The following is a 13002-nucleotide window of genomic DNA, read 5'->3' as shown; positions in this document are numbered from 1 at the left end:
CTTGGTGAGGGAGAACGCAGTCAGCGATGCAGGGCATGCGTGCAATGTCGCGCATGCACAATAAGGACTGATGGCTGGGGAGGGGAGGGTTGTGCAGAGAGGGAAGGGGCCAGACAGGGGCACAATTTGCTGGTTCTCCAAACTGTGCAAAAACATAACAATCGGTTCTATAGAACTGGTCCAAAGCGGTAGAATCCCAGCCTGAATAGGACCCCAAAAAGAAAGGAATAAAAACAGGATAAGTGTGTGTGCTTTTTTATAAGCATCAAAATATCAAACAGTATTTTGAAATAAAAAATGGAATTTAAGGAAAACACCTACTAAATATTGCTTAATATTTCATTTTGACATCAAATGTTCTTTTGTATTGAGGTCTGGTCTTAGGAAAATAATGTAGCATTTGGGGAAGAAAATGAGTAACAAGAGGCTAGCACTGGAGGCCAAGATGGAGAAGACCTGCACAGCCACCATATATTTCCCTTTGGTGCTCAGATAGGTGGGGACAAAAGTCACCCAGACACTGCAGAAGACCAGCATGCTGAAGGTGATCAGCTTGGCTTCATTGAAGGCTGCAGGCAGATTCCTGGCCAGGAAAGCCACTGTGAAGCAGATGATAGCCAGGAAGCCCATGTAGCCTAGGGCAATGTAAAACATGATGAGACTACCTTCATTGCATTGCAGAATAATCGCTCCAGACTGTGAGTGCATATCAGAGTCAGGGAATGGGGGAGAAGTCCCCAACCAGATGCTGCAGAGGACAATTTGGACACCAGAGCAAGAAAGGATGACAGAATTGGACAGGCTTTTCCCTAGCCATCTCTGAAATTTATTCCCTGGTTTTGTGGCCAAGAAGGCTAACACCACCATGAATGTTTTGGCCAAGATGGTAGAAATGGCAGCTGAAAAGATGATGCTGAAGGCTGTTTGTTGGAGAAGGCAAGTGACTCTTCTTGGCTGGCCAATGAATAGGAAGGAAGTTAAGAAGGAGAACAGGAGGAAGATGAGGAGGATATAAGAGAGATCTCGATTGTTGGCTTTGACTATGGGAGTTTCTTGGAATTTAATGTAGATTCCCAAGACAAAGCCTGTTACTAAAGACAGGAACAAGGCAAGAAAAGCTAGGATGATGCCCAAATTTTCTTGATAGGATAGGTAAGTTTCAATCTTTGGTATACATTCATCTTGGTTGATGTTTGGATGTTGATCCTCTGGACATTTCATACATTTTTCAGCATCTGAAAAAAACAAGATTAACATTTCCATAATGCATGTTCTTCCATCAGATGCATAGTTGAGTAAAACTAATGATGGTTTGGATGAATATGTCTGGAAAAAGGTAATATGCAAAAATGGCTTAAAATTTTAAGTAGTATTACACAGAGGGAGAGTGCTAGAGGAAAATAAGAATCTGCAAAATTCTCAGGGTACCTCTTTTGTATCATTGGCATCTAAGACTTCAGGAGGGAAGGGGGGGAGGGAAGGGAAGTTAAGGGAAGGGAAATATCAAAATTTCTCCAGGGACATAAAAAAACAAGACAGCATATTCACTGGAAGATGAAGAACACAAAATGCCATCAAGAAGATGAAGAACACAAAATGCCATCTGCCTTCTAATTTCAAATTCTAACTTCTAACTCCCTGTATTTTGATGTCCTGGTCTTCAGACAACCTCCAAGATTATGATTTATAACTCCCTTGAAATGAAGTGGAGTCACCACCTTCCATGGTGGAGATGGTTCCTTCTGCACAATGATGACAAACATAGCAACAGGTGAGCTTCCCTTCCTGTTCCACCTTCATGAATCCCGGATGGCAGGTTTCCACACACCTGAAAGAAGGCAGGGGCTGAGGAGGGAGAAGAAGAAAATCAAGGAAATGAACATTTTCAGAAAAATGGAAAGGGAAGGAAGATGTTGACTTTGCTTTGGCTAATAAACCACATTATTTGCATGACTGGCTCAGCCTACTTCCCTTTACAATGAATAGTTTCTATGAAAGTTAAAGACAATATTTTTTGAAGACTCCTGAATAGATTTTTCTTTTATTTCATACCAAGATCAAACCTTAAACTGGTGGAATGAGGCCACCATATTGGCTTTATTGTTGCCCAGAAACAAATCACTTTAACAAATTTAACAGATTTAACAAATAATCAGAGTTGGAAGGAACCCTGTAGGTCATTTAGTCCAACCCCTTCCACCCAAGCGGGAGACCCTATACCATTTCTGACAAATAGCAGTCCAATCTCTTTTTGTAAGTCTCAAGTGATGGCTCTCCCACTACTTCCAAGGGCAAATCCTGTTCCATTGGTTGATTGTTCTCACTGTAAGAAAGTTTCTCCTTATTTCCAGGTTAAATCTCTCCTTGTTTAGTTTCCAGCCATTATTCCTTGTCTGGCTTTCGGGTGCTTTAGAAAAGCTTAGAAATAGCTTGACCCCCTCTTTTCTGTGGCAGCCCCTCAAATATTGGAAGACTGCTATCCTGTCTCCCCTGGTCCTTCTCTTCACTAGACTAGCCATGCCCTGTTCCTGTAACCATTCCTCATATGTTTTAGTCTCCAGTCCCCTAATCATCCTGGTTGCTCTTCTCTGTACTTTTTCCAGAGTCTTAACATCTTTTTTATAATGTGGTGACTTTCCGTGTATTCTACTAGTAATAATGGACAAGGCTACAAATAGATCATACTCTGCATCTCTCGATATTCACACAGCATGTTATCTTCTAGCAAACCCAGGGGGGGACTTCTACTAGTTTACCCTAGTTCAGGTGAATCGGTAGCTAATTTTACCATTTTTAATGGCCAGTTCGGGGAATGGTGAATTCCACCCCTGGCTGACCCCACTAGCCCTGCCCCTCCATGCAGTCCCCACATTGCAGGTTTTGGATGCCAGGTAAGTACAGGGCCCAAGTGGAGGTTCAGGGATGGCAAAAAAAATGGGCCTCCTGGAGGCTCTGGAAGGCTGGAAATGGGCCCATTTCTGGCCTCCAGAGGGCTTCTGGAGCCCGGGGAGGGCAAAAATCCCCCCTGCCACCATGGTGTAGGAGGCCGATTAGGCCATGCTCACCCTGGCCATGCCCACCTAGCAACCAGGTAGAGAACCAGTTTCTCATATTTTTGAAGCCCATCCCTGAGCATACCCCACTTGAGCATATTGGCCTTACACTTAGACACTCACACCCTAAACTTACTCAATGACCTATGAGTAATATAGGGGAGATCAGATTCCCCCGGCCATGTTCTCTTCTGGGATTATGCCTTGTTCCATAAATCCTCTCTTCCATCTTCTAATTCAGTTCTACTCTTGCATGCCTTCAATAATATTTGTTCTTCTCATAAGACTTTTCCTAGTTCTAAGCTGATGAGTTTTGGACATGTTTCCATTCAGAGGGTACCAAGCATCATTCTCTTATTTGTTTTTCTCAGCATCTGCTGCTACTTCTCTCCTAATGCTAGGTGGATCAAAGGGAACAAGAGAATACATTTTCTCAATTGGTGTGGGTATGAGGAATCCTGTCACTAGGCACACTGCTTCATTGACAATGGGTGGGTGCACTCCATTCTATAGTGGCATGATCTGCTACGGAAATACTCAGAGCCAAAACTGATGTCCACTTGAAAGCCTGATAAGCTGATATGAAAATGAGTATAGGATAGAGTAGAGTAGAGTAGCATAGAGTAGTGCAGAGTACAATAGAGTAGAGTAGAATAGAACAGAACAGAATAAGAGAGTTGGAAGGGACTTTGGAGGTCTTCTAGTCCAATCCCTGCTTAGGCAGGAAACCCTGCAGCACTTCAGAGAAATGGTTATCCAACATCTTTTTAAAAACTCCCAGTGTTGGAGCATTCACAACTTCTGGAGGCAAGTTATTCCACTGATTAATTGTTCTGTCAGGAAATTTCTCCTCAGTTCTAAGTTGCTTCTCTCCTTGATTAGTTTCCACCCATGGCTTCTTGTCCTGCCCTCAGATGCTTTGGAGAATAGCTTGACTCCCTCTTTTTTGGGGCAGCCCCTGAAATATTGGAAGACAGCTACCATGTCTCCCCTAGTCCTTTTTATTAGACTAGCCATGCCCAGTTCCTGCAACCATTCTTTATGTGTTTTAGCCTCCAGTCCTCAAATCATCTTTGTTGCTCTTCTCTGCACTCTTTCTAGAGCCTCAACATCTTTTTTACCATGTGGCAACCAAAACTGAATGCAGTATTCCAAGTGTGGCATTACCAAGGCATTATAAAGTGGTATTAACACTTAACATGAATTTGATTCTCTCTCTCTGTTTATGCAGCCTAGAACTATGTTGGCTTTTTGGCAGCTGCTGCACACTGCTGATGCATATTTAAATGATTGTCCACTAAGATTCCAAGATCCCTCTCACAGTTACTACTATTGAGCAAGTTACCACATATACTGTGCCTGTGGATTTTGTTTTTCTTGCCTAAATGTAGAACCTTACTTTAATTAAAAGAGTTGAAAGCAAAACCCCATCTTTTTGCCATCTTCAATTGAAATGCTAAATATTAACCTCACCTTGCTCAGCCTTTCCACTTCTGTGATTCCCATCTGGTCAATGATAATTCTAAAATCTTGGGATGCCTGTTTTTCTGCAGTCCCAGTTTTCACTCTCTTGAAAGACTTGTTGGGGAAAAGGACCCAGTTCACAATGTCCAAGTCAGCTGTCAGATCTCCTTCCTCATCCAAATATACACCTTCTATGGAATTATTATGAAATTGAGAACTTTGAAGGAAGGAGTGAAGCTGGAAAGGAAAGGAAAAGAAGAGTTTAGAAAGGAAATGTTCTTTGAAAAGATTCCTTGCTTTATGATGGAAGGAATCTGAACAGTTCTCTGTTCAAAACCCAGGTTCTTTTTTACTTTATACATGCTGACAAAATGGATTTCTGCCTAAGAGGCAAATTAAAGATAATATGAGAATAATTTTGAATACATTGGAATATTATGAAACACATCAAGTGAAGCAAATGGCCTTGGTATTTCTTGATACACAAAAAGCCTTTGATAATGTAAATTGGCAGTTTATGATATTACAAATGGAACTGATAGGCTTTGGAGAAAGATTTATTAAAGCTATTGAGGCAATATATCATAAGCAATCTGCTAAAATAATGATAAATGGAGACTTGACAGAGTCTATTAACATTAAAAAGGAACTAGACAAAGATGTCTGCTGTCGCCACTGTTGTTTGTATTGACTCTAGAGGTGTTAAATAGAAATATCAGAGATAATAGTGAAATAAAAGGCATGAAAATAAAAAAAGAGGAATACAAATTACAAGCGTTTGCACATGATCTGGTCTTTATATTGGAGGAACCACTGAAAACAGTGCCTAAATTGATAGTAAAGATTGAAGAATTTGGGCAGGTGGCAGGATTGAAAATAAAGATAAAACTAAGATTTTAGTTTAGAATATCATAGAAAAACAAAGGAAAGAACTGACAGAGAGATTGAATATCTAGATCACAAATGAAGTAAAATATTTAGGAAAACAACTAACAGCAAGATGTGGAACACTTGAGAAAATTATTATAAACTAAAACAACAGATTGCAACAGACTTGAAAAAATAGGAAAATTTACAACTATCTCTAATAGGGAGAATATCTACAATTAAAATGAATATATTACCAAGGATATTATATTTGTTTCAGACAATTCCAATTCAACTAGGGAAAGAATACTTTGAGGACTTAAATAAAACAATATTGAAATATATATGGCAGGGAGGGAAGGCAAGAATTAAATTAAAATTGTTACAGGATACTAGAATAAGAGGAGATTTTGGATTACCCAATTGGGAATTATATTACCAGGAGGTAACATTGATGTGGGTGAAAGAATGGATTGTTTTGAGGAATACTAGATTGTTAACATTGGAAAGTCATGATTTGCTATTGGGATGGCATGCAATTTTATAATATAAGGAAAGTAAAACATATGGGTATTTTAGGAGACACTATATTCGAGATGCATTATTGTCAATATGGGAGAAAATAAGGAAATAACATTATATGAAAATACCAGTCTTGTTGTCAACTATAAAGGCATTTGCATATCCAATTGTTTTCAAAATGGAACACATAGTTAGATATAGTGAAATACTAAATGAAAAGGGTGAACCCAAAACAAAGCAAGAACTAGATGGGCAAGAGATAAAGATGGACTGGTGTTCATATGTGCAAATACATTCTAGATTTGATAAAGATAGCAAGACAAAAGGGTTTTATAATGAACTTACTGAATTAGATGAAATTCTAGCAGGTACTGATGAGATGATTAAAAAATTATGTGGTTCTTTACTTGGAGTGAAACTAGAAGAAGAACAAGTTAAAGAAACAATGATTGCTTGGGTGAAAATTTTTGGATATGGGATATATTTAGAAAAATGGCAGAAATTATGGACTCAAAACTATAAATTAACAATGTCGACAGCATATAAAGAGAATTAGTATAAGATGTTTTACAGGTGGCATCTACCCCCAGCAAGAATAGCAAAGATGTTCAAGGACAAATCGGTGAAATATTGTGTTGTAATGATGAGGCAGTCGAGGTGTTTGATCATGATCAACTGAATCATGATGAACTTTATTGGAATCTAGTCTTGCATTTATACACATTTTTAATTATCCCCCATCATTGGTTAACTTTGGTTACTGCTTAACTTTCGTTACTGTTTAGCATAATAGTAATTAACACAATTAATTATCTCTAGTTAAAGTCTAACATATGTTTACTTCCTCTCTCTAATCCTCCTTTAGATTAGTGACTTTGTTTGCCTGAGTTGTATTTGCTTGTCAACATTCTTTATCTGAGGTTTGCCATCCAAGATAGGAACATTCCTGCAATTACAACTCTACAATATTGGAAATGTCATCAGATACCTGGATCATATTACTATATGTGGTGGGCGATAGAAGATGGGGTGATAAAAGATATTGGACTAAAATTCTTACATCATTGGAAAAAAATGACAAAACAGCATGTAGACATGAAACCAGAATTTTTTTATTGGGTGTCTTACCTGAAGGATACAGTAAAAATTGATATATTTGATTATTAATGTTTTAACAGCAGCTAGAATTGTATTTGCTCAAAACTGGAAAAATGAAAAAAAAATTCCGATAGAAGAGGGTGATAAAGAAAATAATGGAATTATTTTGGCAGAGATGAGTAGATTGATATTGGCAATTAGAGAGCAAGAAGAAAAAGAATATTATAAAATATGGGATTTATTATATCAATGGTTAGGAAAATAGGGAAATGAAATATATTATAATAGAAATATAATATAATAGTAAATATAATACAATGACAATGATAAGTTATAATTGACTCTTATGGAAGGAATTATCATATGAATTTGAGGCAGGGTGGCACCTTGCGGCGGTGGCAACAACACATTGGGAAGCTCTACTTTCCCGATGTGCCACCGCTGCCTGCCCTGGGCTTCCTCAACCCTGCCCTCTACTGGCTCCAGGAAGGAGGGAACAGCCCCACCCTCTATGACGTGAGTGCCCCGGGAGGAGGGCATCTTGGGAGGCTGATCCCTGGTGGGAGGGACAGACTGTGAACTTGCTGTCAGGCACGGCTACTACAAAGAGCAGCGGGCTTGGCTGAGCAGGATTCTGGATATTGGGCATGTGGTCAAAGCCCTCCTTCCTCTGCCTCCCCCTAGGTCATCCACGGATGCCATTGACTGTTGCACCGGACCAGTGCAAGGGGCTCAATGGGGTGAGCCTGCAGAGCCGGCACCTCGAACACCCCTCTGCCGCCTCTTAGCATCCCCCTGCTGGCCCCCTTGCTTCTTAGCACCCCCCTAAGCCATCCCACCGCCCCCCAGGGGCGGTACCGCTCACTTTGGAACTCGTGTTCTAGTCCAACCTCAAGCAGGAGCCCCTGTACCATTTCAGACATGTGGCTGTCCAGTCTCTTTTTAAAAGCTGCCAGTGATGGAGCACCAGTGGCAGTATGCTACTGGTTTGGACTGGTTCAGCTGAAACGGTAGTAAAAAAATAGCCTCCAAGGATCAGCTGAGAGGAGAAAGAAGAGAAAAGCGCAGGATTGACCCTCCCACCCACCCTTGCACTTTTCTCTTCTTTATCCTCTCAGCTGATTGGCCCTGCAGGTCTCAGCTGGTGTGTGAAAAGCTGTGCGTGTGCATTAGGCACACGGGCATTTGGTGTTCGTGCAATCACAGAACTGGTAGTGGAACAGGTAGAATCCCACTGGTGTGGAGCACCCACAATTTCAAGTTGTTGAAATTGAAAAGCAAGTTGTTCCACTGGTTGATTGTTCCCACTGTAAGGAGTTTCTCCTTAGTTCTAAGTTGCTTCTACCCTTGATTAGTTTTCATCCATTGTTTCTTGCCTTACTTTCTAGTATTTTGGAAAATAAATTGACCCCTCTTAGAACAGAAAATATCCCTAATAATCCAAAGCTATAGAGCCTCTCTAGACATCTCTATTTTTCCTAACAGTATTACTTATCTGTCACAGACTAAACTCAAGTTAACTTCTTGTTAGTATGACTTTAACCCTCTGCTAGGTCAACCAGTCACTAGTACTGATAGCAGAGAAGAGGTCTCTACTAAAGTCATGCCAAAACTCTTAAGCACTGGAAGGATCATTACAGATATGTTGTGCATGTGTTGTGGGTGCATAAATAAGTTATTAATGCATCCATTTACAAAATGAACTCTAATCAAAAAGAAATGTCCAATCAAAAAGAAATACCTGCCAAGCCTTCAGCCTTGGTGCTTCCAGAATCATAACCCTGTTCCTCACTGATCTTTTGGATGTGGATATGTAAGCTGAATTTAAGGCCCTTGCTACAGCCCAGATGGTGCTGTCAAGGATGTAGCTGTCCAGAGCCTTGGTCTGATCAATTACCTCTTTCCTCAGAGCCATCAGTTCTTCTCGCTGTCTGCATCGTCTCCAGACTTTCACTGAAATAGCATGCTTAGTGGAAGAACATATAAAGCTTTTCTCTACAAAATCATGTAGGGATAGATAAAGGAAGTCAAACACCTCATAGCTTGCCTGTTTCCTTTTATGTATCAGAAATGAAAAAATGGCACCAATGTATTTAAAGGAAAAGATACTATACAATAATTCTGGACTGATATCCCAGTGAGCAGAGGTAATCCAGATCTTTTTTACAATAGGTTCCTGAACATATCGAAGTAGTAGTTGTATATATTTGATTCCTATCTGGAATGAATTAGTCTCTGAACCATAAACAAAGACATTGATTTTTTTCCACATGGAATGGAGTTTTGATTTGAAAGCCTTGTAATATGGAGTTGCTAGAAATGGTGGGTATTCAATGGCACAAATGCCATTCCTTAACATCAAATAAGACATTGTCCTCATGAACCTCTCCCCCTGGTAAGTTTCTGGAGCAATCAGACCAACCAAGTTCCACCTGAAATGGAGGAGCAGCTTCACCATTCCTGAATATTGGACTCCTTCAGCCGGGAGCATTGGGTTGAAGAAAGGAAACTGAGTTTTATCTTTCTGGATCTTAGAAGTAAAACTGTAACTGATCTGAAAGGAATGGTAGATGATGGAATTTTTTATTTAACAAACAAAATGTCAAGCTTCCAAGTAACAAGCCCCATTTTTGGCTGACACAAAATGCATTTGCTCTCATTTCCATTATCAAACTCTGCTATTTATCTGCAGCATAGGACCACTGTTTCAAATTTGCATGATTGAAAACAAGTCTCCTATGAAAGGGACATACCTGTGGAGTCTTATAGGTGCCCAACATGGTTGAGATCTGGATGGAGATGCCCATCTCAGCCTCTTCCACAACAGCCACTGTGTTTCTCTGCCTCCCACAACTGTAGTTGGGGACATTGGCCTCTCCATCTGAAAGCAGGTCCAGCAAAGCCTCTGAAGTCATTTCTGCCTTGAAGAAGTTTTCATAGATATTGTAACCCAGGGTAATGTTAGGCAAGAGATGGCTATTCTGATTGACGTCCTTGATGGCAAAAAGGAAAGGTGCATATTTCCAATGAAATCTGGTTGTTTTTCTGCAGGTACAAACATACCAACAAATATAAGGTTTATTTTTTCCACAATTATTTTAACCAACTCGATTACAGTTATTTTTCCAAACAGTCTGCAATATGCCCAAATATTACCATAGAAATCTTTCTGGAACCCGCATATTGGACATTAATACAATCGAGAGAGTCCAGAGATATTTCATGAGAAGAGTCCTCCATTCTTCTGCTTGTAACAGAATATCTTATTCCACCAGACTTGAAATTTTAGGCTTAGACAACTTAGAACTATGCTGCCTTCGATCTGACCTAAGTGTAGCACATAAAATTATCTATTGCAATATCCTACCCATCAATTACTACTTCAGCTTTAACCACAACAATACAAGAGCACACAATAGATACAAAGTCAATGTAAACCACATCACACTTGATTGAAGGAAATACATCTTCAGCAACAGAGTAGTCAATGCGTAGAATACTCTACCCGACTCTGTGGTTTCTTCCCCAAACCCCCCAAATTTTAATCTTAGACTTTCTACGGTTGACCTCAAACCATTCATAAAAGGTCTGTAAGGGGCATGCATATTGTCCCTGTCCTAATGTACCCTTTGTATTTGTAAACATTTCTTGCATTAATAATCATGTTTATTCTTATATCTGTTATATAATACATGACAAAAAACAAAATAAAAAAATAGAAAATTTTGGCTTATTCAAATTTTGAAAGGCTGTCTCCTAGTTGGTTACCTTAACTTTACTTCTATTTCAGTCTTGAAATGTTTTATCTTATCTCTGCTGGATTGTTTCCTCTGTCTTAATAATGGTGGCTGATTTACCCAGCTAAGTTTAAATTTATTATTAGAATTTGTTTATTCTAGATGTGCAATAGGGACTCCAAGACAGAATCAGTAAGTTAGGAAAATTAGCAGATGAAGGGAAGAGCTCCTTGTTTGATCAGAGAGATGGAACTTAGAGCATTCATTGGAAATGGAATGACTCTAATGCATTGCAGGAAGAGTGACTTACGCAGATACTTTTGTTGAAGGACTTTGATCAAATGTAAATAATTGAATCCTAACTTTCATTGCAGAGATGATGCCACTAATGAAATAATCTCCTGGCTTGTAGCGAATCTGTGGGTCTACTTCACCCTGTTTCAAAGTCAGGAGGCATTTGGCTGTGAACATCCCACAGACTCGCTGTGGCCAGATAAGCAGCACAAGTAGAAGCCCCAGCAACATGACTTGTGCTTCTGGTTGAACCTTCTCAGTGGTGTGAAAAATTAGATGAAGAGAACCCAAAATATCTTCGAAGGATAGAAGCTTCTGGTCCAGCCACAGGACCAAAACCCAGTACCCGCTTGTCCTAAAACTACCCCCAAATATTTTGTTTTGTTTTGTTTCTAGAGCCAGCCAGCCAATATGTTTTGAGTTAGATCTTGACATCAAAACAGTTTCTGACATGTTTTCTGAATGTTTTCAGAAACATCTCAAGGGAGTCGACATAAAGGCAGGAAGTAAATTACTATGATTTGAATAACTGCAGAGAAGAGACTCTTCATCTGATTGAACATTGATTGAATCAAGAGCAGATGCCCAAAGGCAGAATTTGCAGATATGGTTCCAAACTTTGAAGAAGGATCAGTGAGGGACCCTGGGGAATTTAGCTACAAATCTTTCAATGTTTCTTTTAAAAAATCAGGATCAATTTTTGAAAAGGCCATGAATAGTGGCATATAGAAGACAGATTTTGCTAGGCTTTTTAGAGGAATTTACTGATAGGTTTTAGGTAGACTTCTGGCTCGGAAAGCTACCATGAAGTAGAAGACAGCCAGGAAGCCCTATGTCAGGCTACAGAACTTTTTCCATTCACTCAACTAGAATGAACTTCTGAAAACGTATCCAAATGTATCACAAAGGAATTCTTTGTTGAGATGAGACAATTCCTGTAGGAGTTCAAAGCAGCGTCTGAGGTCTCTCAGGCATACAGGGATACATAAGAGAGTTTAGAACCCCTCCCCTTATCTCGATGTGTATTTAGTGAAACAAGAGCCAGTATGTTAATTCCTCCCCACCCCTCTTGTAAGGAACGATCTTTTCACAGTTTCCCAGGGCATACCTATTTTCCCCACCCCACCCCCTTTTTAGAATGAACTATTCAAGAGATTCCCAAAGTACAATCTCACTGTGGAATTTTTATGATCTTCTCATCTCCTGGTTGTGCCTCTCAGAGGTGATAGTTCTGGCCATCTGGCTTTTCTCCCTCCATCGTATCATGTGTGGGTTATACAAATTTGATATAGGATTAAATATATTCAGGTTACATCAAGAAAGGATTTCTTTATCAGCCTCCCCCCCCGCTTTTCTTCTTCCACTGAAGAAATGACAGATACATGGATCTGACACCCACATAGCTAAGGGCAACATAGAACATGTGAATAGAGCCTTCATTATGTTCTAGCATGACATCTCCAGATAGTCAGTACATGTCCAACTCAGGGAATGGGGAGACATCCCTAACCAGATGTTGTAGAGGACAAGTTGGGCATAAGAACAAGAAAGAATGTCAGAATTGAGTAGGCTCTTCCCTAACCATCTCTATACTTTATTCCCTGGTTTTGTTGTTTTTTTGACCAACAAGGCTAATATACCTTAACTGTTTTAATCAAAGCAGTACGAATAACAACTGAGAAGATGTTGCCGAATGCTGCTTGTTGAAGAAGGCAGATGACTTTCCATGGTGGTCCAATGAATAGGAATGAAGTCAAGAAGAAAAGCAAGAGAGACATGAGGAGGATGTAGGTTGTAAGCCAAACAACATCAGCCTTTTATACATGCATTAGTGTAGAGGTAGGCAATTTATTTTTCCATAGGACCACATGGGAAACTGAAACTGTTATTGAGGCTTATGCCCCCCACCACTCTCTGCTACCACGATTGCCACTGCCACTGTGGGATGAACAGGACAATCAAACAGT

The 13002-nt window shown here is 39.8% G+C and overlaps 2 protein-coding genes across 2 annotated transcripts; both read right to left on the bottom strand.

Moving 5' to 3' along the window:
- Positions 1-339: 339 nt before the first annotated feature.
- On the bottom strand, positions 340-1821 carry LOC148128520 (vomeronasal type-2 receptor 26-like). Its single transcript, XM_087948878.1, has 2 exons — positions 1719-1821; positions 340-1235 (listed from the first exon to the last, which is right to left on the bottom strand). Exons 1-2 carry the CDS (start codon positions 1798-1800, stop codon positions 340-342), a joined length of 978 nt encoding a protein of 325 aa, XP_087805004.1. The 5' UTR covers positions 1801-1821.
- A 1586-nt stretch (positions 1822-3407) lies between these two features.
- LOC113428840 (extracellular calcium-sensing receptor-like) lies at positions 3408-11266 on the bottom strand. The gene is made up of 5 exons (XM_087948877.1): positions 11052-11266; positions 9758-10049; positions 8746-9558; positions 4527-4754; positions 3408-3560 (listed from the first exon to the last, which is right to left on the bottom strand). Exons 1-5 carry the CDS (start codon positions 11264-11266, stop codon positions 3408-3410), a joined length of 1701 nt encoding a protein of 566 aa, XP_087805003.1.
- Positions 11267-13002: the final 1736 nt, after the last annotated feature.

Source organism: Notechis scutatus, unplaced genomic scaffold (genome assembly GCF_049901735.1).
Source record: "Notechis scutatus isolate UNSWTSFEM ecotype Mainland unplaced genomic scaffold, rNotScu1.2 NSCUSCF30, whole genome shotgun sequence".
Classification (NCBI taxonomy): Eukaryota; Metazoa; Chordata; class Lepidosauria; order Squamata; family Elapidae; genus Notechis; species Notechis scutatus.
This window is presented reverse-complemented; position numbering and strand designations above follow the sequence as displayed.

Bases quoted from the DNA above. Each gene is read 5' to 3' on its own strand.
- LOC148128520 (XM_087948878.1), bottom strand. From the start codon at position 1,800: ATGAAGGTGGAACAGGAAGGGAAGCTCACCTGTTGCTATGTTTGTCAT. The intron at 1,236-1,718 runs GTGGTGACTCCA...TGTTTTTTTCAG, and splicing joins AACCATCTCCACCATGGAAG to ATGCTGAAAAATGTATGAAA.
- LOC113428840 (XM_087948877.1), bottom strand. From the start codon at position 11,266: ATGTTGCTGGGGCTTCTACTTGTGCTGCTTATCTGGCCACAGCGAGTC. The intron at 9,559-9,757 runs GTATGTCCCTTT...CATTCCTTTCAG, and splicing joins GCACCTATAAGACTCCACAG to ATCAGTTACAGTTTTACTTC. The intron at 4,755-8,745 runs GTATTTCTTTTT...TTTCCTTTCCAG, and splicing joins CAAGGCTGAAGGCTTGGCAG to CTTCACTCCTTCCTTCAAAG.